The sequence below is a fragment of the Mirounga angustirostris genome, unplaced genomic scaffold (genome assembly GCF_029215605.1).
Source record: "Mirounga angustirostris isolate CCGP_5_RB_7025 unplaced genomic scaffold, mMirAng1.0.hap1 SCAF_5, whole genome shotgun sequence".
Taxonomy (NCBI): domain Eukaryota; kingdom Metazoa; phylum Chordata; class Mammalia; order Carnivora; family Phocidae; genus Mirounga; species Mirounga angustirostris.
Window position 1 is genome coordinate 150,983,138 of NW_026991713.1, and position 26,668 is coordinate 151,009,805.

At 40.0% G+C, this 26,668-nt stretch overlaps 2 protein-coding genes across 6 annotated transcripts in view; one reads left to right on the plus strand and one right to left on the minus strand.

The window, feature by feature from the left end:
• The window catches only part of MRTFB (myocardin related transcription factor B), a 193,569-nt gene that overhangs the window by 85,067 nt on the left and 81,834 nt on the right, over positions 1-26,668 (plus strand). The gene's annotated exons all lie outside the window — the stretch shown is intronic.
• Positions 21,517-23,326, minus strand: LOC123842726 (voltage-dependent anion-selective channel protein 1-like). The gene has a single exon (XM_045871955.3). It carries the CDS (start codon positions 23,248-23,250, stop codon positions 22,399-22,401), a length of 852 nt encoding a protein of 283 aa, XP_045727911.1. The 5' UTR covers positions 23,251-23,326; the 3' UTR covers positions 21,517-22,398.

Here is a 26,668-nt window from a genome sequence, read left to right on the forward strand (position 1 = left end):
CTAAATTGTAGATTCACCATGAGTGCAACTCACCATCCTCCCTATATTGTCCCATCAGCCCCTCCTGTGCCCTCCAAAAAACACCCTGCAGAGAATTACATCAAATTAATTTTGGCCTTTTTACATACATACACTACTCTCACCTGCCTTCTTTTCTGTAATGCACATTTTTCATGATGCACATACAGTGCTTATAAATCAAGGAAGGGAAAAACCTTTTTTAAAAAATATGCCACATATACAATGGGAAATGTTAGAGTAATTTGGTAGCTCATGATTCTATTATGTATTGGGGTGATTCTCCTGAGAATCAGAGTCTACTTAGGATTCTTAGATTCTGCTCAGAGGCCACTAAATGTCAGGTTGAATAGTCACAACATGTAACAGATTCTCATCCTTTGTTGACAAGAGCTTTACAGGAGAATTTATATTGAGAAAGATTTTCCCATGGTGTAATAGAAATGAAGTAGGGTATTACTGAGGTCACCTGGGGATCACAGAAACACAATTCGGTCAAAGTCTCTGTCATCTGGGTCCCATGGTCTATACTTCTGCATTGCCCTTGGGCCCAGTGGTTGACAGCTCCCACCTCGGTTCACATGCCTCTTTGGCTGCCCCCCTGTGCCCTCGTGTGGCTGTCTCAGTGTTGCTGAGAAGCTGGAGCAGGTTAGGAGACAAAGAACAGATGGGAGTCACTAGCAGCGGGCAGGGTGAATGAGGCTTAGGTGTCAAAACTGGCCCCAGAGACCCAGAAGGACAGACCCTGGAACAGGTGTTCAGGTCCATCAGACGGCTGTCAGGTTGGTTCTCAGTCTTGTTCCGTCCAGGTGATAGGTTGACAATAACAGATGGAAACCAAATAAATAAGACACTGCTGAATAAATGGAAAGGAAAAAGTTTAATTGTGTTTTTGAAAATTAAAATCATCAATATATACTCAAACTGTGCCCTTTAGAATACATGGGGGTTTTTTTTGTCTAGTTTCGTATATACAATTACTTTGATTAGCCGAAATGTTTGAAAAACATATTTGCGTTAATGTGTGAAGTGGTCTAAATATACCAATGCAGAATCTTTTTCAATAGAATCTTGATTTTTGAGCCAAATGCTTTTTATAAGGTGCTCTTCCCTGCCTTGACGTTTTTTTAGGAATATAATCATGTAAATTATATACCTAACACTTGTATTCTGACCTTAGTTACTCTCTGTCTTCTCACAAAAACAAAAACACTTTATTGCTCGCTTCCTTCTAGGAAGTAACCAACCAACACGTATTTTTTAAATCCACCTACAAATAAGGCCCTGTGCTAGGTTTTTCCATGTGTTCCTGCATATGATTATGTTCTTCCCCCTTGCCCATACAGTAGGTCTGGAACCCAAACTGGCAAATAGCCAAGTGAAAGTACTAACTTCTGCCAGTAGAGAGGGGTTTTTTCCCTGAGAAGGTAAAGGCATTTTCCCTTATGAGGTGGGTTTTAAGTGTTTTCATTTTATAGGACTATAAACTGAAGGGCAGAGATTAAATAATGCAGGGACAAGCCGTTAAAAAGGAACAGAGTCAAATTTTAAAGATATGGTTGGTTTTAACACCACCTCTAAGGTTATAAAGGGAACTAAGGTATATATAAGGTTACATAAGGGTATAAAGGTATTAGAGTAGGAAAGATAAATTTTATTTGGAAGAAAGAGAGTTAAAATAAAGATATTTTCAAGACAGGCTATTTTAAGTTTTATATACAGAAAATAGTTACAAAAGGTTTGAATACAATCTCATATAAAGCTAAAATTAAAGATGTTAATATTTTGCTTGAGCAGAAGAGTTTTACTTTAAAAGCCTGTTGAAGATGATGACATTCTGCAGTCACCATCAACCTTGTTGAGTCTGCCAGGATTGCGCCCTGTGGGTAAGTTTACCCCACATGCATGATGTGTGCAGATGAAGGGACCCTGGGGAGGGTCAGCAACCTCTTCTCATATCCGTACCTCACCTTACGCTCTTCTCTGACGCTTCCGTGCTAGGAGGGTGACCGTCCATCTGGGCACAGTGGTCGTTTGGAACAGAGAACTCAGGCAGTTCTGTGTGTCTCTCCATTCTGGCCTTGTACTTTCGAAGGTACTCAGCTAAATGAAGACATTTAAAAAATTCCTCTAATGGAAGATGTCCAGATAGTCATTTTGTTCTTTTTAACCTTTTAAACAAAATATTTTCAGGTTTGCGAGTAAAATTGAGAGCCTAATAATAGATCATCCTGTTAATGACAATTTATTTCATAATAAAATATTTGACATTTAAAGGCTAAAATAAAAATCTCCTTTAATGTATTCTATAAATCAGCTGTTTCTTTTCTATGCAAAAAATATAAAGGGGCATTTTTCTGATTTCCTATAGTAGGGTAATAATCTTTTTACATGGTCTTTTTAACTCCTGAACTTAGAGCAGTTTATTAACTTTTAGGGCTCATTGTGGGTGGTGTACATTCTGTGGGTTTGAACAAATGTAGAATGTATAATGCCGTCCGCTCACCGTTATAATACAGAGTAATTTTACAACCCTACATAACTTCTGCACTCTGTCTATTCATCTCTTCGCTCCCCGCCCCACCCCCCAGCCTAGCAACCACTCATCTTTTTACTACCTTTGTAGTTTTGCCTTTTCCAAAATGCCATATAATTGGAATCATCCAATAGGTAGCCTTTTCAGACTAGCTTCTTTTACTTAATAATATGTATTTAAGGTTCCTCCATGTCTTTTCATGGCTTGAGAGCTCATTTCTTTTTAATGCTGAATAATATTCCTTTGTCTGGGCGTACCACAGTTTGTTTTATCCATTTGGCAGTTGCCCTATGGAAGGATATCTCAGTTGATTCCAAGTTTGGGCATTTATGCAGAAAGCTGCTATAAACATTTGCATGCAGGTTTTTGTGTGGACATAAATTTTCAATTCCTCTGGGAAATACCAAGGAGCACGACTGCTGGATCGTATGGTAAGAGTATGTGTACTTTTATAAGAAACCACCATTGGGGCTCCTGGGTGGCTCAGTCGTTAAGCGTCTGCCTTCGGCTCGGGTCATGATCTCCAGGTCCTGGGATCGAGCCCCACATCAGGCTCCCTGCTCAGCGGGGAGTCTGCTTCTCCCTCTCCCTCTGCCTCTCCCCACTGCTCCTACTCTCTCTCTCTCTCTCTCTCTCTCTCCATCTCAAATGAATAAAAAAAAAAAAAAAAATTCTTAAAAAAAAAAAAAGAAACCACCATTCACAACCACTTTTTTTTTTTTTTTTAATCTCACACTACTTGGCATTTCTTAAAAGTCCAGGCCAGTTATTTTGCACAGTGACCCTCAATTTGGATTTGCCTGTTTAGGTCCTTGTGATCAGTTCAGGTTAAACATTTCGGTGAGAATATTACCCAGGTTGACATGAGTGAATCACATCGGGAGGTACATGACGTTTGTTTCATTACTGGTGGTATTCAGGTTGATCACTTGAGTAAGGTAATGTTCACCTCCTATTTCTCCTATGTAAATGTCCCCTTTCCTCTTTGTAAATAATAATCAATGATAATATAATTAATTACAAAGTAGTGTGTGGGATAGTTCTGTGTCCCAAGCATCTTTCAGCCATGGTTTTAATGAAAATTTTTGTTTAAGTAAGTTATCAGAGAGGTACTTGAAATTGATGGCTTTCTAATTCTGACATTCTTTATGTAGTAGTTGGCATTGTTCTGAAAAGAACCTTCTTTTCTAAGGGAGGTGTCACTACAGACTCCTAGATTGTTTTTTATAATTGGAAAGGTACTATCCATTTCTGTCATCATTCTTGATACATAAATTGTCCCAAATTTGGCCAGTGAGAGCCTGTTCGTGGTGACTTTAGTGTCCCTTTGACCCATCCCCCTTAGTCTTTGAGCATTTACCTACTTTCTGGCACAGGATATTTCAGGATTTTCTTATACTTTCATGGCCCCAGGCCTGGAATTAGCCCTTTCTCTATGGATCCCTGGTTCCTGAGGAATCATTTTTAGAAACCAAGGTCTGAGAGCTAAGCACACTCATTGTTACTTGGGTGTCATTGCTTCTAGGCCTTTTCATTAGATGGAGCTTTAGGACTTTTTTTTTTTTTTAAGATAAAAAATAATCAATTCCAGCCGAAAGAGCCATGCAGTCTTGAAGAAGATGAACAAAACCAGAGGATTTACATTTCCAAATACCAAGACCTGCTATAACACTGTAGTATTCTAGACAGATAAACAGTCTGACCAGTGGAACAGAAGAGAAATCAGGGATAGTATTTATCACTTAACTCACTACAAAGGCAACACGGATGTGCAGTGGGAAAGGATGGTCTTCTTAAATAAATGGATCCAGATTAAATATCCATTGGACAGAAATTTACCTGGAATTCTACACACACACAAAAATTCCAACTATGAAAGGTAAAACAATAAAACTTTTAGGGGAAAACATCTCTATAACCTTGGAGTTGAACAAAAATATCTTAAACAGGACACAGCATGACTCATAAAAGAAAAACTTTATTGATTGCATTATATTTAATAACTCTTGTGCACCAAAGACGACATTGAGAGAGAAAATGCAGCCCACAGAACGGGAAGAGATAATTCTTAATGCATATATTTAACAAAAGATTCTTCTCCAGAACATATAAAGGACTCCTACAAGCCAATAGAATGAACCAGACAAAAGCCTTGACACAAACTTCACAAAAGAGGAAATCCAAATGGTGCCCATATATACGGATATGGATATGTGTTCATTAGTTATCAGAGCAGTGCAAATGCAAACCTCCGTGAGGTGCCCTCCTTAATGCCCATCACCTAGTTACCCCATCCCCGTACCCAACTCCCTTTCCGCAACCCTCAGTTTGTTTCCCGGGGTCAAGAGGCTCATATGGTTTGTCTCCCTCTCTGATTTCTTCCCATTCAGTTTTCCCTCCCTTCCCCAATTGTCCTCTGCACTATTCCTTATGTTCCACATGTGAGTGCAACCATATGATAACTGTCTTTCTCTGATTGACTTATTTCACTCAGCGTGATCCCCTCCAGTTCCATCCATGTCGATGTAAATATTCATCCTTTCTGGTAGATATTCATCCTTTCTGATGGCTGAGTAATATTCCATTGTATTATGGACCACATCTTCTTTATCCATTCATCCACTGTTTGTTATCGGGACAGACTGGAGGCTGCCCAGTGCCCATCTCCAGAAGAATGGCTCAGTAAATTGTGACCTATCACCCAGTGACATATAGCAATGGGAATCAGTACAGCACAGCTACGTGGGAGAATATGTGTGACTGTCACGAAAATAACACTGAGTACAGACAGCTGGTCACAAAAGAGTACGTATGATTTGATTCCATTTATGAAGTACAAAAACAGGTAAAACTGTGCTGTTGTGTTAGAAATCAGGCAGCAGTTACCACTGCCTGGAGAGAAGGGACTGGAAGGGAAGCGCAAAGGGAGAGCTCTCTGGGTACGGGCAGTGTTTGATGTCCTGATGCTGGTTGCGTGAGTGTGTTCGGTTTGCGAACATTCAGCGGGAATTGTCCACTGATGACATGTGCCTTGTTGGTATGTATATTAAAATTAAAAGTTAAAAAATAAAGATGAAACAAATAATATAAGGATTATCTGAGAAACCGCAGGGAAATAAATGACTTCTGATCTGTTCCTCCTCCCACCGCCGTTCTACCATTAATCTGTCACCGTGCTTGTTTTTGACAGTTCAAAATGAATTGTAAGCATCTGCACGTTTCCCTGCAGATGTCAACATGTGTATCACTAGAGTTCAATGTTTACTTAAAACGATCTCATTTTGAGAGCACATGTCTGTGCTTCTCCTTCTTGGGTTTCTTCACCCCAATCCATTGCCTGCTCTTCCGCCCAGTTGTTCTCTGAGATGACATCAGTCTCTCTCAGGGCTGATTCTGAAAATTTCTTAAAATAGTATTGTCCAAGACACCTTTGCCTGATTATAAGCCGGCTTTTTATTATGAAATTATTGAAGTTCTTTATATGCCCTTGATATTTGTCAAATGTGTTTTGTGAATGTTCTCCTAGTCCGTGCCTTCCTTATTGATTTTCTTAAAGTGTCTTTGGATGAGCAAAAGTTTTCATTTTTGATGAAGTCTAATTATCAATTTTTTATGCCTTTTTTTTCCCCCTAAGAAACCTTTGCCTACCCCCAAGCCATGGAAGTCCTCTCCTTTATAAAAAGCCTTCTAAAGGCTTTTAGGTTGTTGATTTTTACATGTATGTCTGTGATATACTTCAAATTAACTTTGATGTCTGGCGTGAGGTAGGGGTTGAGGCTCATCTTTTTCCATATGGATTTCTGGTGGTTTCAACACCATTTGTTAAAAAGTCCCCCTTTCCCCCATTGGACTGCTTTGGCATCTTTGTCTAAAATCCAAAGACCATTTAGGTGTGGATCTGTGTCTGACTCTCTCTTCTGTTCCATTAATCTGTTTCTTAATTCTTATGCCAGTACAATACTGTCTTGATTACTATAGCTTTATAGGCAGTCTTGAAATCAGGTGGGGTAAGTCTTCCAACTTTGTTTTCCTTTTGTAAGAATGCTCTGGATATTCTAGGTCCTTTGTATTTCCATTTCTATTTTAGAGTCAGCTTGTTAAAAAAAAAAAAAAACTTAGCAGGAATATGATTGGGACTGTGTTGAATCTATATATTAATTCAGGGTGAACTGACATCTTAATTCCAGTCCATCATTGTAATATCTCTCCATTTATATAGGTCTTCCTTTTAGTTTCTCTCAACAGTGTTTTCTAGTTTTTAGTATAGAAATCATGTACATATGGGATGCCTGGGTGGCTCAGTTGGTTGGGTGTGTCTGCCTTCAGCTCAGGTCATGGTCCCAGGGTCCTGGGATCGTGTCCCACCAAAAAAAAAAAAAAAAAATCTTGTACATACATCTATTTTTGACAGTATTATGAACGAAATTAGTTTTTAAATTTCATTTTATATACTCTGGCTTTATGACCTAAACATAACTTTCTGCTCCACTTTGCTGATGATCTTGTAGACTTTTAGTAACCCTTTCTTAATTGTTCCATACTAATCTGTTTCTGTGACGCATAAGGTGAAAACCCCTTTAAAAGACCTTTCATTCTGTATCAGTTCAGATAAGGACTGACTTATATTCACCAGAATTGCTAGGAACTCCCTGGAGTGAGTTTATTTGTGCCCGTGTGTTATGCGATGGCCTTGTGTAAGCACGTGTGTACGTATGTGTATCTTAAAGCGACAATAGGTGACGGTTATGTTGCCATCATTGTGGTCGGATGCATTTTGACCTCCCTGGTTGTGTGATCCTTGTTTTTTGAGGCAGCGTGTTTTTGTTAAGTGTTGAACTCTGTGCCAAATGCTACGGCTGCACAGGGGAAAGCTACAGTCTCTTCTCTGAAGGAGCAACCCAATGGCTTAGCTCATTCCACACAGTCACTGATGAGGGTTTATTGGTGTTGTATTTGCTATAGAAACAGAGCAACAAATATAAAGAAATCCAAGAAAAACCCATGCTTTTGAAACTATTTCTTGTCTGATAAAAATAGGACTTCCATACTACTGACATTACACTGTTTTCTTTGTTTTAACTTGCTTCCATGCGTAAGTATGACCTAGTATACTGTAAGTGAGCATCTCCTCCCAGCAGCCTTGCCATTTGTGACTGAAAATTACTGTCACTGAGCTGACACACAGTTTAGGAAATCTACTCTTTTTTTCCTCCCTCTGATTTATAGTGCTGGGACCAAACTCTGGAAATTAAAAGGCCTGGCTTAGGCCTGAGAGGGCCCATCCATCCATTTAGGCTCTCTGATGTGCATGAAGTTCCGTGCTATTATGAATGTTCTGAAGTGGTAATAAACGTCACTTTGAAAGGAACTGATGATTGTTGGTGATGCTAATATTGTTGTAAGCTGCATTTAATTAGGTATATGCAGTTTCGTGCTTTACAGATCTCTGTGTCCAAGAATTTGCCCTGTTATTTTAAGACTATTTCTAGAATATTTTGGTTTCCCAGCCTTTTTTTCTTGGTTCATTTGAAACTGTATGTAATAGTCATAAAAACAAGGGAGGTGTACTTTGTTGTGTTATTTCCCAAAGCTTTCTGTCCTTCCTTATTAAATATCATTTACAAAAATGTGTATATGTAAAATCTTCGTACAGTTGGAATACACCTAATATCCCACTTCTCATTTTCTTTTTGAGTTTCCCTTATTCATATTTGTTTTCCTGTGTATAGTCTCTAATGTTGTGACTAAGAAAATGTTTCTCCTTGACAACGCTTGAGGTACATTCTCCTTACTACTTCTATTTCCTTTCCTGTTTCTCTCTTCCTCACTAGATGTTCTCACCCCCTTCTTTCAAACTTCCTAACCCCTCGTAAATTAACATGTTAGTAATCTCCTCTGAGGCTTAAAAAAAATCTTCATGTTTCCAAAATTAAGATTTAGGGAAAAAATTGAAGCTACAACGAACACGATAGTCTGGAAAAGAAACCATTGTGGTCATATGTAAATAAATAGCTAAAGCAGTTTTTATGAGAAGTGGTTTCATTGTCAGCCATTGTTTGTACTTCTCATGCTTGGTTTTGCATTTTCTTTGGTCTCTTTGTGCAGCTTGGATATGTAGCCTCCTAGCTCTTTTAAAAGTAGTTTGACTATTCTGAAATGGCAGTAGCATATACTTACAGCAAATTTAGGAGAAAGAAGAAAAGGAGAGATAAGAAGGTTAATACATATTCCCACTTCTCAGATAATCACAGTTAAATTCTGTAGTATCTCTTTGATCTTTTTTCTGTGCAGTTTGTTTTGGTTTTAAAATGTTGATTATATAAATTTGTTTCCTGGGTTGTTTTGTTGTTTTATCTTTTTCAAATTAATATACTTTTTTGTAGTTTTTTATTTTTTGCTTTGTAAGCAACAATGTAATTATTGCATACTGGCTCAAGTGAGTAGATCAGATATAGTTTAGCCACATCCTTACTCTTGGACACTTAAATTGTTTTTAGTTAGTTATTTTGCCATAGACTAAAATCTTTGTATGTAATACACTACCACTTTTGTAGCTGTTAAAATACATTTTAATTGGGGCGCCTTGGTGGCTCAGATGGTTAAGCGTCTGCCTTCGGCCCAGGTCATGATCCCAGGGTCCTGGGATCAAGCCCCACATCGGGCTCCTCGCTCAGCGGGGAGCTTGCTTCTCCCTCTCCCTTTCTCCCTGCTCATGTTCTCTCTCTGTCTCTCTCTCTCTCTCTCTCTGTGTCTCTTTGTCTCAAATGAATAAATAAAATCTTTTAAAAAATACATTTTAATTCCATCTGTTCAAGTATTTCTTGTGTGTGTGTGTTTGTGTGTGTGTGTGTGTGTGTGTAACAAGCATGTCAGTTTATTAAATGTGAAATGGAGGAAGGGCTAGGGAACATTTTTTCTTTTTTCTTTTTTTAATTTAAATTCAGTTAATTAACATATAATGTATTGGTTTCAGAAGTGGAGTTCAGTGATTCATCAGTCTTATATAATACCCAGTGCCCATTACATCATGTGTCCTCCTTAATGTCCATCACCCAGTTACCCCATCCCTGCACCCCACTCCCCTCTAACAACCCTCAGTCTGCTTCCTATGATTAAGAGTCTCTTATGGTTTGTCTCCTCCCTCTCTGATTTTGTCTTGTTTTATTTTCAAGTATTTCTTACTTAGTTAACTCATGTAGTCTTAAGATGTATCCTGGCTAAGGGAATGGACTTTGGGCTCTTTGGACAAAGCATTCTGAGTTTAAGAATCTCAGCCAGTGGGGCACCTGGGTGACTCATTCGGTTAAGCATCTGCCTTCGGCTCAGGTCATGATCCCAGGATCCTGGGATTGAAACCCGTATCCCAGCTCAGTGGGGAGTCTGCTTCTCCCTCTGCCCCTCACCCTGCTCGTGCTCTCTGTCAAATAAATAAAATCTTAAAAAAAAAAAAAAAATCTTAGCCAGTTACAAGTGTGTTGGTTTCTTCATCTATAAAGTGGGATGAAAGCATGCTAACTGTCCATATCTGTCAGGGTAGTTGAGTAAATGAAACGAAACAACATTCTTAGCAGAGTGTCTTACACACAGTTAGTGCTCAGTAAAATATCTATAGTAATTGTTATTGAATTGGTTGTATTTTATAGGAATAAAGGAGTTAAAATGAAATTAAGTCTCATTTATATATTATAGCTAAAATGCTGTCCCCTGTATTTGAGTGGTTCACGGAAATATGTGTACATGATAAAAGAGACAATTCCAGTTTGTGAGATGGCAAAAGTCCTCTTGTTGTAAATTAATTTTATAGTTTGAAATTCTGGAATTACTCATATACCATAGACTCCATTAAAATGGTTTTCTCTAATTAGCATTATTAGACTGCTTTACCAGAATGTGGCTTTGAGGTTGGTAGTATATTATGTCATCTGACTGTCCCTCAGACATTCAAACTAGGTGGAATGTTTGTTAAGTAGAAAAGTTCTTTTTTAATTTTGTTAATTCTTTTCAAATAGCTTCACTCTTAATGTCTTAAAAGAAATGTCAGGCATAACTTCTTTGCCAAATAACACAAAAAATGACAATAGTGTGTAATATGTAAGAGTCATTTCCTAGAACAATATCAGAATCATGAGATCAGGAAATACCTATTTTGCAAAATGTCAGAATATCATGATTTGCTGACAGTTCTGATGAAATAAATTACTCATTTCTTCTCAATTTGAAATTCATAGAAATGCCTTAAAATTGCTAAGTGCTTTCTCAATGGCTGTCTTGCTTCTTTTTATGGAGATATATATTTACTTATCTAGAATTATAATACTTAAAATTTGTTTAAATGGATTACATATAGGCTGTTACTACGACGAGACACTTTGGATTGCCCATTCAAGATATTTTACTATAGAAAATATTTTATTAAGGTTTAGTATTTTTTCATCATAGATATAATGCGTGCTCATTTTAGATCATTTTTAAAATTTAGAAAGATAAAAAGCAGAGCGTGTAAGTAGACCTAAGTCCTATCATTCACAGTATTTTGTCCCGATCTTTTCTCCATTCATATAATTTTTAGAAAGACAAAATGGGGACCCCACTGAACATGCATTTTTATGGCCTCCTTTTCTCCTTTCATCTTATAGTGAATATTTTCCATGTTATTAAATATTCCTCTGAAAGAAAAATCACTTTTACTTCTTTGGCTCATTGTAAGCACCCAATCATTATTTTCCAGTTTTGGAACCACTATTTCAGTGGCTGTACAAGGTACCATTATATCTTTGTCTTAATTTATTCACTCCCTTGTTGATTAACATGTTGATTAACATGATCCTGTCTTTGCTGCTGTGGTGAATGCTGGGATGGAGAGCACTGCACATAAATTGTTTTGTTTATATGTATATTCCAGAATATTTCTTTAGAATAAAGTCCTAGGTATTGAATTACAGGGTCAAACAGTCCAGACCTCTTTCTGGATTCTTCACCGTAGTTGCACTGGCTTTCGAAAATATTCCAATTGACGTATTTATTGGCAGTGTTTGACAGTACTCACAGCATTCTCCTACTTGAAAAATCTTTGTCATTAAAATTTTCAAGGTTGGGCGCCTGGGTGGCTCAGTTGGTTAAGCGACTGCCTTCGGCTCAGGTCGTGATCCTGGAGTCCCCGGATCGAGTCCCGCATCGGGCTCCCTGCTCGGCGGGGAGTCTGCTTCTCCCTCTCCCGCTCCCCCCTCTTGTGCTCTTTCTCTCTCATTCTCTCTGTCTCAAATCAATAAATAAAATCTTAAAAAAAAAATTTTTTTTCAAGGTTGAGTTATATTTTACATACACTGAAATGCACGAATCTAACATGTACAGTTTGACTCGTCTTCTAAAACCTTATTTTGAAATAATTTCTGACTTACAGGAAAGTTGCAAAAATAGTGCAAAGAATTCCTGAATATCCTCTTTCCAGATTCCCCAAATGATAATGTCTTAATCACACTTGCTTTATCCTGCTCTTTCCATATGTATACATAATGATTTTTCCCAGAATTATTTTAGAGTGAGTTGTGGACATACTGCCTTTTTACCTCCAAACACTTCAGTGTATATTTCCTAAAAATAAAGATATAATTATTTAAATATGTAATTAACATTGACACAATGCTGTTTCCTAACCCCAGACCTTATTCAAATTATGCCAGTTGTCCCAGTAATATCCTTTATAGCAAAAGAAATAAAAATGTCTTCTCCCTGTTTCATGGTCCAGTCTGGGATCACAGGATTTACTTAATTGTCAGGTTGCTCAGTTTTCATTAAAATGGAACAGTTCTGTTGGCTTATTCTTTGCTTTTTCTTCTTTTTTTGTCTCTTATGACATTTTGGAAGAGTATGGGTTATTTTGAAGAGGATAGGTCAGTTATTTTGTGGAATGACAGTCCATTTGGGTTCATCAGCAGGAAGACCACAGAAGAGATGTTGTGTTGTCTCCATAGCAGACGATGTCAGTTTGACCCTTTACTGGTGATGTTAACTTCAGCATATGGTTAAGGTAGTATCTTCCAGGTTCCTCCACTACGAAGTTACTATTGGTCTGTTTCTAATTTTGTAAGAAGTACATTGTGAGGAAATATTCTGCCATTAAATGAATATCCTGCTCTTTTCAAACCAACTTGCACCCGTACTGAGTAGTTTTAGTATCCATTGGGAATTCGTGCCTACAACTATCATGCTGGTGATTTCTAATTCCATCATTCCTTACATTTATTAGATGACGCTCTACTTTAAGACAGGCTTTCCTTTCTACCCCCTGTATTTATGAATTTGTATCAGCATGGAATCATGAAGGCTTATTCTATTTATTAGTAAATAATACTATTTGTTAATAGTAATTCTTTTACTATTATTTATTTTGATGCTCAAATTGTGTTAGATTTGGCCATTTGGGGGCTCCGTCAGGCTGCCTTCTATGTCCTTCTGGCAGGTGCCCATCACTTGCTTTCTGACACAGCAGTATGTTCCAGGCTCAACTTTTACTTTTCCTCCCCTAGCCCTACAGTCAGCCCTTTTTCTTAGGAAGTCTGGTTGGTTTTAGTATTTATAAATGGAGTATTTATAAACCAAGACCTGGGAGCTGGGTGTGTTCACTGCTACTGTTTGGTCATTGCTTCTAGATCTTCTCAATTGACAGAAATAGGAAATGCATGTTTTTGTTCACACACACACATGCATCTGTATCTATTCTTGTCTACCTGCATCACTGCATATATTAAAAGCCAGGCATCTTTACTGACATTTCCAGTTTTATCCAGCACTACAGGCTTCCCTGCAGCCTCCCCCTTTCCATATTTGTAACCCCCTTATCTAACAGGGAGAAAACTACTCCCATCCTGCTCCCGTCCACAATGTATTTCTAGAATACACATAGTATTTAATCCTAGAATACACACAGTTTTAAAATTGCTAACCCATGCCACTGTGAGAAGTAAATCTGCTGTACATGAAATGGGCAAACTTTATGGTCTGTAAATTACATCTTAGTAAATCTCTTTTTAAAATATTTGCTAATGGGGGCGCCTGGGTGGCTCAGTTGGTTAAGCGACTGCCTTCGGCTCAGGTCATGATCCTGGAGTCCCTGGATCGAGTCCCGCATCGGGCTCCCTGCTCGGCAGGGAGCCTGCTTCTCCCTCTGACCCTACCCCCTCTCATGTGCTCTCTCTCTCTCTCTCATTCTCTCTGGCTCAAATAAATAAATAAAATCTTAAAAAAAAAAATATTTGCTAATGGGAGTTGAACCTTTGTTTACCTTCTTTTTGTCTTTAGCCCAAAGGTATGTAGTCAAAATATCATATCCAGAAGTTGCTAAGGTTGGTTCTATCTCCTCTTCAGTGTGTCCATGTTATTTATTTGAAATACAGTTAGGTTCATTTGTTGTGTTTGTATTCAAATTTGGGTGTTCTTCCAACTTTGCTGATTTTGTTAATTTGTTTTTGAGAATGTGGTATGTTAACACAGTTCTAAAAGTCAAAATTATATATAAAAAAGATGTCCTCAGTTAAATGTTGCTACCAGCCACTCTCTCCTATCCATCCCCACCCCGATCCATTCCATCCTGTTTCCCCACCCACTGAGGGTAATCAGTCTCCTTGGTTTCTGATTTCTCCTTCCTTTCATTCTTTTCCCCTTAGATAAACAAGTCTATATTTTCTTGTTTTCCCTTCTTTCTTTCATTAGAGGTGACATTGATACTGTTTTATAGTTTGCTTTATTCACTTCATATTTTCTGAAGACTGCTTCATCCCAGTTTATAAGAGATGGTCCTTATTCCTTTTCACAGCTATGTAGTAGTTCATGGTGTGGATGCCCCATGGTTTAGTCAGCCAGTCCTGTGCGTGGGCATTTAAGTTGTTTAGAGTATCTTGCAGTTACAAATGGTGCTCCAGTAAATACCTTCGGCATATTCCATTTTATAATGTTGGAGGTTTATCTTTCAGGTACATTCCTAGATAGAAGATTGCTGGGTCAACAGGTGAATGCATTTGTAGGTTTGTTATGTGTCACCAAATTCCTTTCCTGGAAGGCAATACCAGTTTGCATTCCGATCAGCAGTATATGCGAATGTTTATTCCCACCCACCACCCCCCTGCCCCCAGCCTCACCAACAGAACGCGTTGTCTTGTATTTTTGCCACCAGGTATGTTGGTGTAATTTTAATTGCCTTTCTCTAGCTATGAGTAAGGTTGAATGTTTTCTGGTATGTGTAAGGGCTATTTCAGAAACATTTTTAGAGGAGAGAGTGAATTAACTACTCATTTCTCAGTCCAGTTTTAAAGAATAAATTTTTATGTTGGAGAGATCAGCCCTTCCTCTTCAATGTGTTTGTTTTGTTTTAATGTGGCCAAGATTTACCAGTCTTTCCTTTTATTGCTTTTGGATTTGGGATCACAATTAGAACTTTTCCCTATATCGCAGTTATAGAAGGGTCCCATCAATATTTACTTAGAGTACTCAGATGGTTTTTGGTTTTTTTTAAACCTTGTAACCCATGATCTCCTTTGAGCTTATCTTTATCTCATAAGGCTCTTCCTCCCTCCCCTACATGGTGCTTTTTTTCCTCTGGGTTTTCTCGGTATGCCTTGGGTATTTTCATTTTTTTCCCCAAATGAGCTTGTCATATCAACTTGTCTAGCCCCATTAAAAAGCTTGTTGGTGTATTTATTGATATTGCATTAAATGTGTAAATTAACTTAGAGAAAAATGGCATTTTTATGATGTGGTATTATCCTATCCAGGAGTGAGGACTGTCTGTTTGTTCAAGCCAACTTTGGGGTTTTCCAGGAGTTTTAGTTTACTCCTGAGCATTTATCTTCTTTGTTGCTCTTATTGATGGTGTTTCCTCTACTTACACTCTCTAACCGCGTATTGTTTGTGTGTCTAGAGGCTAGCGATGGCTCTCTGTGTTTGCATGTATGCTACTGGCAGTTTGCCAGGTTTCTTAACTATGTAAATTTATGTATTTCATCAAATTTGGGGGATTTTCAGGCATTATCTTTGCAAGTACATTTTCTGTCTCATTTTCTCTCCGCGCTCCTTCTGGAACGCCAGTTGCTCACAAGATAGACCTTATGATATCATCCATGGGTCATGGAGGCTCTGTTTTTTGTTTTTAAAATCTTTTTTTCTCTGAGGCACGTAGTTTATTTTCATTCATTTATTTTTACTGATATTTTTAAATGTTTCTCTGATCACTGCTTTGAACAAAAGCCATAGATTCTGGTGAGAAGTCCCTTCATTTCAGTTTATGTTTTTCCTCTTCTCTACTACTTATTAGGAGATGTTACTAATTTCCAGGTAGACAAGGCCTTTTAGTTTTTTTTTTTTTATTTTATTAATAGTTTCTAGTACTACTACATTGAGATCAGAGTGTTGTATTTTTTTTTTTTAATTTTATGGAACTTGCTGAAGTTTTCTTTATGCCCTCTATGTGATTTTTTAAAAAATATTCCATGTGTAGTTGAGAAGGTATCTCCTCTGTCATCAAGGTAAAAGTTCACTACATAGCAGTAAGATCTCATTACTGGTTGTGCTGTATATCCTTTCTTATTTTTTGTCTCCCTCATCTGTCTTGTACTGAGAGAGGCAGATTAAAGTCTCCTCTTCCTTGTTTCTGTTGGCATCCCATTGCTCCCCCTGTGCTTTTTATGTGTAACAGTAGTTATGTTGTTTTGTGCATAGTCATAGCTGTTCTGGACTCCTCATTGATTATGGTGCTTTGTGTTAAGAGGTGTCCTCTTTGTCACATGCAGTGTTTCTAACTTGAATTCTGTGTTTTCTGTGTTCAGGATCACTACCCCCCACGACCACCATCCTGGTCTGTAACACATACGAGTTCACCAAACTCACACATGCCCGTTAGTCACAGCACACCAGGTCGCACCTCTGGTACGCATCTGAGAAATCACTCAGTTATCACACATGGGCTTCATTTTATTTATTTTAATGGATGAAAGGGCTCGTTGGCGTTAAGTAGGGTTTTGTTGTTGTTTTTAAGATTCTTTAGAGCAATTCTGTTGCCCAGTTGTTTTTAGAGTTTAGACACCCACATAAATAATTGCATTCAAGTTTTGTAAATAGAGACTTTCAAAATTATCGTATTAACATAAAGGAATTTCTCTGTTCCCATAAGTACCATTGTGGGCTTTAAAAAAATTTTTTTTAAATTTATCAAATGTAATTGATATCCAATAAGCCGCACATATTTTAAATATTCAACTTAAGGAATTTTGAATTCACCGCAATCAAGATAACATTTTCATCACCCTTAAGAATTTCTTCAAAGCCCTTTGAAATCCACTCCTCTTTCTACTGCAGTCTCCAGGCAACCACTGGTCTGCTTTCTGTCACTATAGATTACTTTGCATTTTCTCAAATTTTTTTAGAAATAGAATCATAGATACAAGTGGCTCGGTTTCATTTGGCTTCTTTCAGTCAGCATAATTATTTTGAGATTTATGCATTTTGTGTGTTATTCCTTTTTATTGTGGAGTAGTATTTCATTGTATACCAAAATTTATTCATTCAGTCACTTGTATATGCATGGTTATTTGCAGTTTGGGGCTTTTAAAAATAAAGTCACCAGCGTGCCTGGGTGGCGCAGTCAGTTAACTGTCTGACTCTTGGTTTCAGCTCAGGTCGTGATCTCTGGGTCATGAGATTGAGCCCCATGTTGGACTCCATGCTGATCATGGAGTCTGCTTTGGATTCTCTCTTCCTCTCCCTTTGCCCCTCCTGCTCTGCACACCCCTCCTACTTGTTCATGCCCCTCCTGGTCATGCACACGTGTGCTTGCTCTCTCTCAATTAAATCTTAAAAAAAAAAATTAATAAAATTAAAGCTGCCGATAAAGTTCCTTCAAAAGCTAAGAATCCACCTACTATCCAACCAAGCCTTTATACAAAAAAAAAAAAAAAAAGGAATTCAGGGATGCCTGGGTGGCTCAGTGGGTTAAGCATCTGACTTCGGTTCAGGGCATGATCCCGGGGTCCTGGGGTTGAGCCCCAGGTCAGGCTGCCCAGTGGGGAGCCTGCTTCTCTCTCTTCCTCTGCCCTCCTCCCCAGCTCGTGCTTGCTCACTCTCTCGGGCTCTCTTTCTCTCTCTCAAATAAATAAAATCTTAAAAAAAGGCAGGGGGGACTACAAACATCTACCCAAAGATTTATATATAAATGTTCATAACAAATTTATCCATAGTAGCTCAAAACTGGAAACTATCCATATGTCCATCAACAGATGAATGTTTAAACAAAATGTGATCTATTCATACACTAGATTACTACTTAGTAATAGAAAGAAACCAGTTGCTGATACATGCAACACCACAGATGAATCTGAGTCATATCTCAGTGAAAGAATTCAAACAGGAAAGACTACATATTGTATGATTCCATTTAACTGAAATTCTAGGACGGGCAAACTAATCTGTAGTGATAGGAAGCAGATCAGTGATTAACTGGGGCTGGGTATGGCAATAGGATGTACTGCAAAGGGGCAGGAAGAAACTTGCAGGAATGTTGAAAATGCTCTGTATCTCAAATGTGACCATAATTTCACAGCCCTAAGTCTCCATCAAAACTTGCCACTAATATACACTTTAAATTGATGTATCTTGGGGCGCCTGGGTGGCTCAGTTGGTTAAGCGACTGCCTTCGGCTCAGGTCATGATCCTAGAGTCCCTGGATCGAGTCCCACATCATGCTCCCTGCTCGGCAGGGAGTCTGCTTCGTCCTCTGACCCTATCCCCTCTCATGTGTTCTCTCTCTCTCATTCTCTCTCTCTCAAATAAATTAAAAAAAAAAATTGATGTATCTTACTGTCTTTATACCTTAGTAATAGTGAGTTTTAAGTGTCTGTCAGAAACAACCAAAGAAATGTATCAGGTGGTTTTAGTGTATTTTAAGGAAGATGCTTATCATCCAGCCTGGATTGCTGAATATAAGAATTTAGTCAATTAAGGAGAGGCTTGACCATGTGAACATGATTAAAATACCAGAACACATCTCATAGGAAATAAAAAGTTGAATGAGATCAAGTTCCAGCTTTTGAGGACTTGTAAAATCTGCTAATATGGGGATGGGATATCAGAAACGTGCGAAGTATCAGTAGTTAAAAACATCCAGTCTTTCTCAGCCAGGTTCTGTGAGAAAATGAATTCCTACCAATATGATTAGAGTGACTGTTTTCTCAATTATCCCAAGGATGACATAGCTAATGCCATTTTCGATACATAGGAGGGAAGTTAATACAGTGGACACCTTTGGGCATTAGGGCTTAATTCTTTCGAAGAACCCATTGAGAAAAGCTAGTAGCCTGAAGCCTGCTGCCTAAGTTAAAAATATCTCTTCCCCTCCTTAAACGCTGTGTAGCTGGACAGGTTACTTCACCTTCTGGTGCCTGGGGGGAGCTGGAGACAGTAGTGGATAGAGTTCTTGAGAAGAGTGATCTGAGTGAACGTCCGTAAAGCACTCAGCACCATGCGTGATGCTCGTGCTCAGGACACGGTCGATGACCTGTCACCGTTAATGCCCGGAATTGGCAACATCTCATTATCATTCCAGAAGGTTCAGTCTCCCGTGACGCGTGCCATGAGCGTTCAGATGAGCAGAGGAAAAAGGCCTGACTCTTGGGGGTTGCTGAGCCACATCCTGGAAAGCTTCTGGAAGTTTCTAAAAGTGATTGATACTGCAGCTAGTTCCTGAAGGTTGCCTGAGTACAGTCTCCATCAGAGATGGAGAATTTCGGGCAGAAGAAAAAAACTTGACTAAAGACAAGGAAAACCCAGAACATTTTAGGGAATATTAAATAATTTGATTTAGCTGAAGTGTAAGGACCGTGTTGGGGTTAGTAATGCTGCTCAGGAAAGCAGGGGTTGGAGCACTGATGGCTTTAATGCCAAGCCAAGAAATATGAACGGAGTTAGGTAGGTAGAGGAGAGGCCGGATGAGTTTTGGTTGGTCCAATGGCATTGATTTATTTATTCAGGCAGCATTAATTCAGCAGTCATAGTGTCCTGGACATTGAGGCTGCAAAGACGAGTATGACAGCGTGGGTTGGCTTTTAGGTGCATTGTCTGGAGCTGGACCAAGCTGAGGTCTAGGCTAGTTCATCACTTGCCATTTGTTTTTGTTGTGTTGTTTTGTGTTTTTTTTTGACCTTTGTTTTTCCGTTAAGTCAAGCAAAGACTATCTTATAAAATCATAGATGAGTTAGTCCTGAGTATAACACATAATCTTAAAATTAAGGATATCTTAACTGCAGAAGGAAAACTCACTTAGAAAGTGCCAGTTAGAAAGCAAGTGCATGATGATCTGGAGGTAGAGTTTGTGTTTATATGTGCGTTGGTGGGTGTTTGGAGTTAACGGTTGGTACCAGTGCAAAGGATGAGACTAATAAGGGAGAACATTTAGAAATAGTCAGAATCTTAGGAGGAGTACAAGGGGAAATGCAAGTATCTTAGTAAATACAAAGGATCCTAGAGAAGTATAATTAATTGATCAGTTTTGTAAGTAGGTGAGAAGGAACTACAGCCCTAAGCAAAGTGTCTGGATTCCACTTGGCAAGAAGAAAGATTGCTTCTTCACCAAAGACAGGAGATAGAATGGGCGTGGGAAGGTGGAGTAGAGCTTATGTCTGAAGACCTCAGTATTAGTAAATCTAGGGGCCCACGCTACTTGCTGAGAAAGGTAATATAGTGTGGTCTTGAGGAAAATGGGAATGATTTGAAATAGTGTCACAGTTTAGACTCAATAAGAGACAAAGGAAACATTATGGAGCATGTGTGAAGGCATGACATGATTTCATATTGGATTTGGGTAGTCATCTTGCCTCTTTTATCTCCACCTTTGTCAGGACTCCCAAGATGGCCAAGTAGGATATCCAGTCAGATGAAGTAAACAAAGGCAAATGTTTAATTTAATTGTTCAGGATAACGTTGTGGAAGCCAAGCAGCAGAGTAAATGGGTCTGCTCACTCCATTTGAGTTGTATGATGAAGCATGTTTCACAGACTTAAGAAAGTTTAAAACAATTACTAGAAGACTTAATTTTTATTAGTCTCACATTGCTGAATCACGCACAACCATCAATGAAATATAAACTTGTGCTTAGGAGCACTTAACTACGAAACAGAAATGCTTCTGCATATTATTTTAAAAATCTACAGAGCTCACGAAATTCCCGTCAGTGTCCGTTGCTGTGCCATGATGCATTTTTGCCCCCGTGTGACTCCTGCTGGACCCCCCCCCCCCCAACTGCCGCAGCGGGGCTTTAAGCGTGGGCCGCCTCGGGCCCTGTGGGTGCATTTCCCCTGCTGCCCACTCTCTATTCACACTGCTGCCGGCTTGGCGTACATTTTCATAAAGAACTCATCCAAGAATACATCCTTGGATTCCTGAGATGATGTCCCAGCATTTGTTCCACTCAGTTCTCAGGCCCTGTGGCCGACAGCGTGGCCATGGTCAGTCACCTGGGGGCACTTTTTCTAATTCATTATTCCAGTGAGGTGAAAACGTATCAGCAAGGTTCTCTGCATATATAGAAATATCAAATTTAATCTAATAAATGAAATCTAAAGTAGTAGGAAGACACCAGACGATATTAAGTGCCAAACCAAAGATCTGTGAACTGTGTCCGCACCCCGGGATGGCCTGCAGTGGCGGCAGGGAGGGAGGAGGGGTAGGAAATGGAGAACACGTGTGTGGTTAACGTGCATTTATGTCTGCACGCATGTCTGGCCAGAGAAACCCTAACCTAGCAAACACACAGCCATGCAGGATAGCAGACGACGCAGATCGTGCCAGAAAGGAGTCCGACCAGACTTCACCATTTGGGGAGTGCACGTCATGCTTGTTTTGCCGGGTATCTTACATGTGTCTGTTCCCTGATTTTCATAATCACAGAAAACAGCTATTGTCATATCGGTGTTGTCACCACATTTCTTTTTTTTTTTTTTTTTTTTTTTTTTTTTTTTTTTTTTTGAGGTTTCAATATTTATTCAAGTTTTACTTTAAGTGATGTTAATTACAGCATTTGAAGGGGAGGATCTAATTCCACACAAAATGGAAGACTCTAAAATGTACCCATTAAATGGCTAAAAAATAAACCAAGTGGCGAGAATAGAACAAGTCCAATTTAGATTCCGAGTGTTGTCACAATGTGATTACAGTCACAGAGACTCTTCCCAGATCAGAGATGGGACTTTTAGAAGCTATTTCATACTCTGGTGCAGGGGCAGAAAACCACAACATGAGAGGGAATTAAGTCCTGAATTATTGGCTTCATCACATCCATCTTCCCAAAATGGCACAAAAGAAACAGCTACCACACCCTGCAGACTACTTTTGGTGTAAAAGAGGTGATGGACTGGGGTGAAACAGGTGAGGAAAATCTGTCTAAAAAAGTCTCTTTCAGATGGGTTTATACACACCATCAGTGAGTCTCTCCTTTGGGTAGGAAACCCAGTTCAATTCTCAGGAAGTCATAATTTCATTCATGTACTCCATACCAATGAACAAAGTGCCTATAAATTATCAGCTTCCATTTGCAGCCATTTCTAGATAAAAAAGAAACCTGAACTCTCTGGAGGGGCCACCAAGCTCCCCCCAAGTCTACAGCTGAAAGGACTTTTCACGGACTTGGGTTTCTTCTGTACCTCTGAAAGGGTAACACCTTAAAGCTGAATCATCTTTAACCTGGAGGTCTAACATGATACTTAGCAATACTTGCATCCCAGACATACAACATTAAAAGGTACACTAAATTCTGAAGGTAGCTATGCTCAAAATAGTTTAAAATTAAACGACTATACAGTATTCATTTATGCCTGAAATTCCAGTCCTAGACCAAGCTTGTGGCCGCCAGCATTGACATTCTTGCCATCCAGCAGAGCTGATAGGGTCAGCTTGATACCTGGCTTTAGGGTCTGAGTGTATCCTAAACCTATCAGGCTGGAGTTGTTCACTTTAGCCGAGAAGCAGGCATCAGGGTCGATCTGATACTTGGCTGCTATTCCAAAGCGAGTGTTACTATTTCCTGCTGTCCAGGCCAGATTGACAGCGGTCTCTAACTTCTTGTTCACCTTCTGATAAATGGAGCCACCAAATTCTGTCCCATCGTTTACGTTAGTGTGGAGCTGGAATTCGTCAGTCTTGTAGCCAACCGCAAAGTTGCTCTGGGTCACTCGAGACTTTGCAGTCTCAAAATTCATCTGGTAGCCAGCCAGCCAGCCTTCATATCCCAGCACCACAGCACCCCGGACTGAAGGACCGGCAATGTCGAAATCCACGTCACAGCCCAGGTTGATGTGCTCCCGCTTATACCCGGTCTTGATTTTAGCATTTTTTTTCCCCGTGTTTGGTGAGAAGGATGAATCAAAGGTCAGCTTCAGTCCACGTGCAAGCTGATCTTCCACAGTGATCTCTGTGCCTAGTGTGTTGTCAGTGTTCCATTTCTCTGTAAATGTCAGACCATATTCGGTCCATCTGTACTTGGTTTCCAGACTGCCCGTCACTTTGGTGGTCTCAGTGTTGGCTGAACCTGAGCTTGTAAATTCCAGTCCATTCTCAGATTTTGTTTTCAAGTCAAGTTTTATTAAGCCAAATCCATAACCCTTGGTGAAGACATCCCTGGCAGATTTGCCAAGATCAGCATACATGGGAGGCACAGCCATCTTCTGCTCAGAGGCGGTGGCGGCGGGCCGAGCGGCGGCTTCCGCGGGCGCTGCGGCGAGCGGAACCGTTGTCACCACATTTCTGCAGATGAGGCAGCCGTGGCACAGAGATGTGGCTGCTTTTCTAGGATCTCGTGACTCTCACCACCGAATCGCGTTGACCTCTAAAGTCGTGCTCTTTCCACAAAACCATCCTGCCTCCACGCTTTCCTAAATCCATCTGGGATGTCATCACCCCCTGAAATTAAATTATTGGTTTTTCTTAATTACATGCCTTTGAAAATCCTATGTAAATTTAGTAAAAAGGAAAAAAAAAACCTTACAGGTTTTTGTTTTTGTTGAAAAGAATGTTGGAGTCAGAAAGCCAGGACTAAGGATACATGCTCACCACCAGGGTGACTTCAAAATACATTATTTCATATCTGAACTGCAGTTTCTTTCTTTTTTTTTTCTTTTTAATAAAACAAATGTCAGTACATGTTTCCCATACCTCAGAGCTGCTGAGGATCAAAAGATTTTCAGGATCCACAAAAGATATGTTAAATTCACTTGTGATCTAAAAATCATTATCCCAGATGGCGAACATTTGTTATTTTCTCATGGAGGGTTTCCTGCCTACAGTTCACTCTCACTCTTATTACCTTACTGTTTCTTCCTCAGCAAAACAGGACACATCGGCTTTCTCTCTTGTAGATTAAGCATTCTCAGCAGGAGCACAGATTGGTTCTTGGGGGAGAGGCAGAAAAATCACACCTTTCATGTTTAAGGCACAGATATACATACAGCATGTAAATGGACATGTAGCCAATCTGTGGTGTTAAAATTTCGTGGAAAGTGATGAGGAAAAATTGGGTAAAGAGTCGGGCCATAGGGACGATGATGCAAAAAAGGTGGAGAAACACTCCTGCGGAGTTTTCTTATCCCACCGTCACACTGACCGTGACTTAGCGGCGTGTCTTCCCGTCTTTGCTAGGATGTGCCCCTCCCACTTTTCAGTCCTCCCTTCTGTCTGCCCTTCTCCCTTGTCTTCTGTAACTCAGAGTCCAAGGAAGACGACTCAGAAGAGACATAATCTAAGGACGACTCTCTGTTGTAGATCTGCGTGTGTTCACAGGGATCTAGAAAGCTTGGACGTGGAGAAAGGATTTGAAGGACTCCTTTAACGCTGACAAAGTGTGTGTGTCATGTCTTCATGACCCATCCTGCGGCTGGGGGGCGGGGCAGACGGCCCCAGTCACTTGCTTGCAGTCGGAGCACCGCAATGGAGGGGTGCCGTTGGAAGGTGCCGGCTGTGAAACGCGCTCCTCTGCCTCCCCGGCCGTCTGCCCCATCCCACAGGAAGTTCTCCTGGCTCCCTCAGGGCACGGCTTCCACAGCACACCATGGACGGTCCCATCCCGGTCCTGGACGGCCTGGCCGAGGTGCAGCTCCCGTCCTCAGAGAGGGGAGAGCACGCCCAGCAGGGCCGACCAGAAAGATGAGCGTAAGCACGCGTTACAGCCCAAGTCACCAGGCTCTTGTGCCCAGTTATGCTGCAGTACGTAATCGTCCAAATCACTGATGGTCCTTCAAAATCTCGCTCTTAGAAATAACAGAAAAATGTGCCCCTTCTCCTGAAACAGTGGTTTCCATAGGGCTGATTTGTTCAACTCTTTATATCTGAAGTACTACACACTTGATACCATGTATTTTAAAAGTAATAAAAATGAAGGACTTTTAAGATATGCTGTCTAATTTCGGAGATCACCCTTTGTCCTTTTTTTACAAAAAAAAAAAGTCTTAATTACCAGGATTCTTAAATTGGGCTTAATAATTATTAAATTGTTGGGATTTACCATAACCATTTATAGTTGTCTAAAGATAGAATACTTTTATAGTGGTTTTATAATTTTAAAAGGGGGGGGAATTAGGGATCAAATACGTATTTTACTAAAAATATGGTACCCATGGGGAAAACTTGAGGTGTAACGTGGATACATCCGGTCTAGCTGCGTGGCTTCTGGAACACTGGCCCAGGCCTCGTGGAGGCAACCCCGCGGTGGGCCCACATCCGCTCGGCAGGAGGGTTACTGGAGGGCCCGGTTCAAAGTACCAAGATGTGGGAGATGAAAGGAAAAGGCATCTTCTCTCAGTCCCGTGTCAAGAATGCTACAGGAGAAGCACAGCTCAATATTTAGCAATCCGTTTCCGTGCTGTTACTGATTATCGTATCCGTCCCCCTTGGATGCTTTTACGTTGGTGAAACGTTGCGCAGTTGGTAATATTCTCAGGTCTCTGCTTACTGTGGTGCAGCGTCATCTCAACCGTATCTTTTTATCAGCAGCTTTGTGAGCATATATTGAGACTGCCAAGTTTTCGTGTAGGTCCCTTGAGCCATGTTTGTTTCTGTTCCGATTCCCTGAAGCCTTTCCTGGATTATTCCTAGTCTCCAAGCCATAGAGTTTTTCTCACGCTTATTAAATATCTATGCTTGGAGTACTGGGAAAATTGACTTGATTTATGGAACTCTCTTTCATACGAAAACAGCTCTTTTGGGTGTGTGTACACACAAACACTGTGGAAGCAGATTTATCATAGCCCAAATGACTTTAATCACCTATCCTTTGAAGTTCAATGTCCCTTGTGACAGCAGAGCCAGACGACACTGAAGATGATGTAGCACGTGTAGTACAGAACAAGGACAGACCTACTGCAAGCAGTTCATGGGGTAACTCTGGGCTGCTTTTACTCAGAATACAAGTGCCCTTCCTCCCTTCATCCCTCATTCAATCCAAAAGACATCATGGGGGGCTGAGCAAGGCAGCTGCCCTGTGGGAGTGGGGGCAGCAATCCAGGGGAAGGCTTCGGAGCCCACTTGGGGTGAGGAGACATCTGCATAGGGTTTGGTATGGCAGTGACAGTAGTGGGATGAACAGGGTATCCACGAGTGGGGTGGCAGAGACCGTGGGAGACAAGATTCTCGCTACAGGAGAAAAGGGTTACAAATACGTGAGAGAAGCTGAGAAAGAACCTTTGGCATTGGATTGGAATTAGAGGCATCAGGGCGAACTTGTGGTTTTCAACGTATATATAAATAGAGATGTACATACTTAAATATAGATCCGCATTTACATCTGTTAATACAGAGCCATAAATATGTGTGTGCATGTATGTTCACACACATAAACTCACAGACATATTCCTTAACTTTCTACAGAGGAGGCCTGGGAACACTGACACCCTAATAGCAATGAGGACACCTGCTATTGAGTCCTTGGTTTCTCAGCGGAGCAGGAAAAATAAAAGATGAGCCTGGAATACCTTGTACCAGAAAGTAATCAAGTGCTCAGAGAATGGGTCACGACAATAAGAAACTGAAGCCAGCTTGAAAGGACTCCCACTGGCCAAATCTGGAATAATTTGAGCATCAAACTAAAGG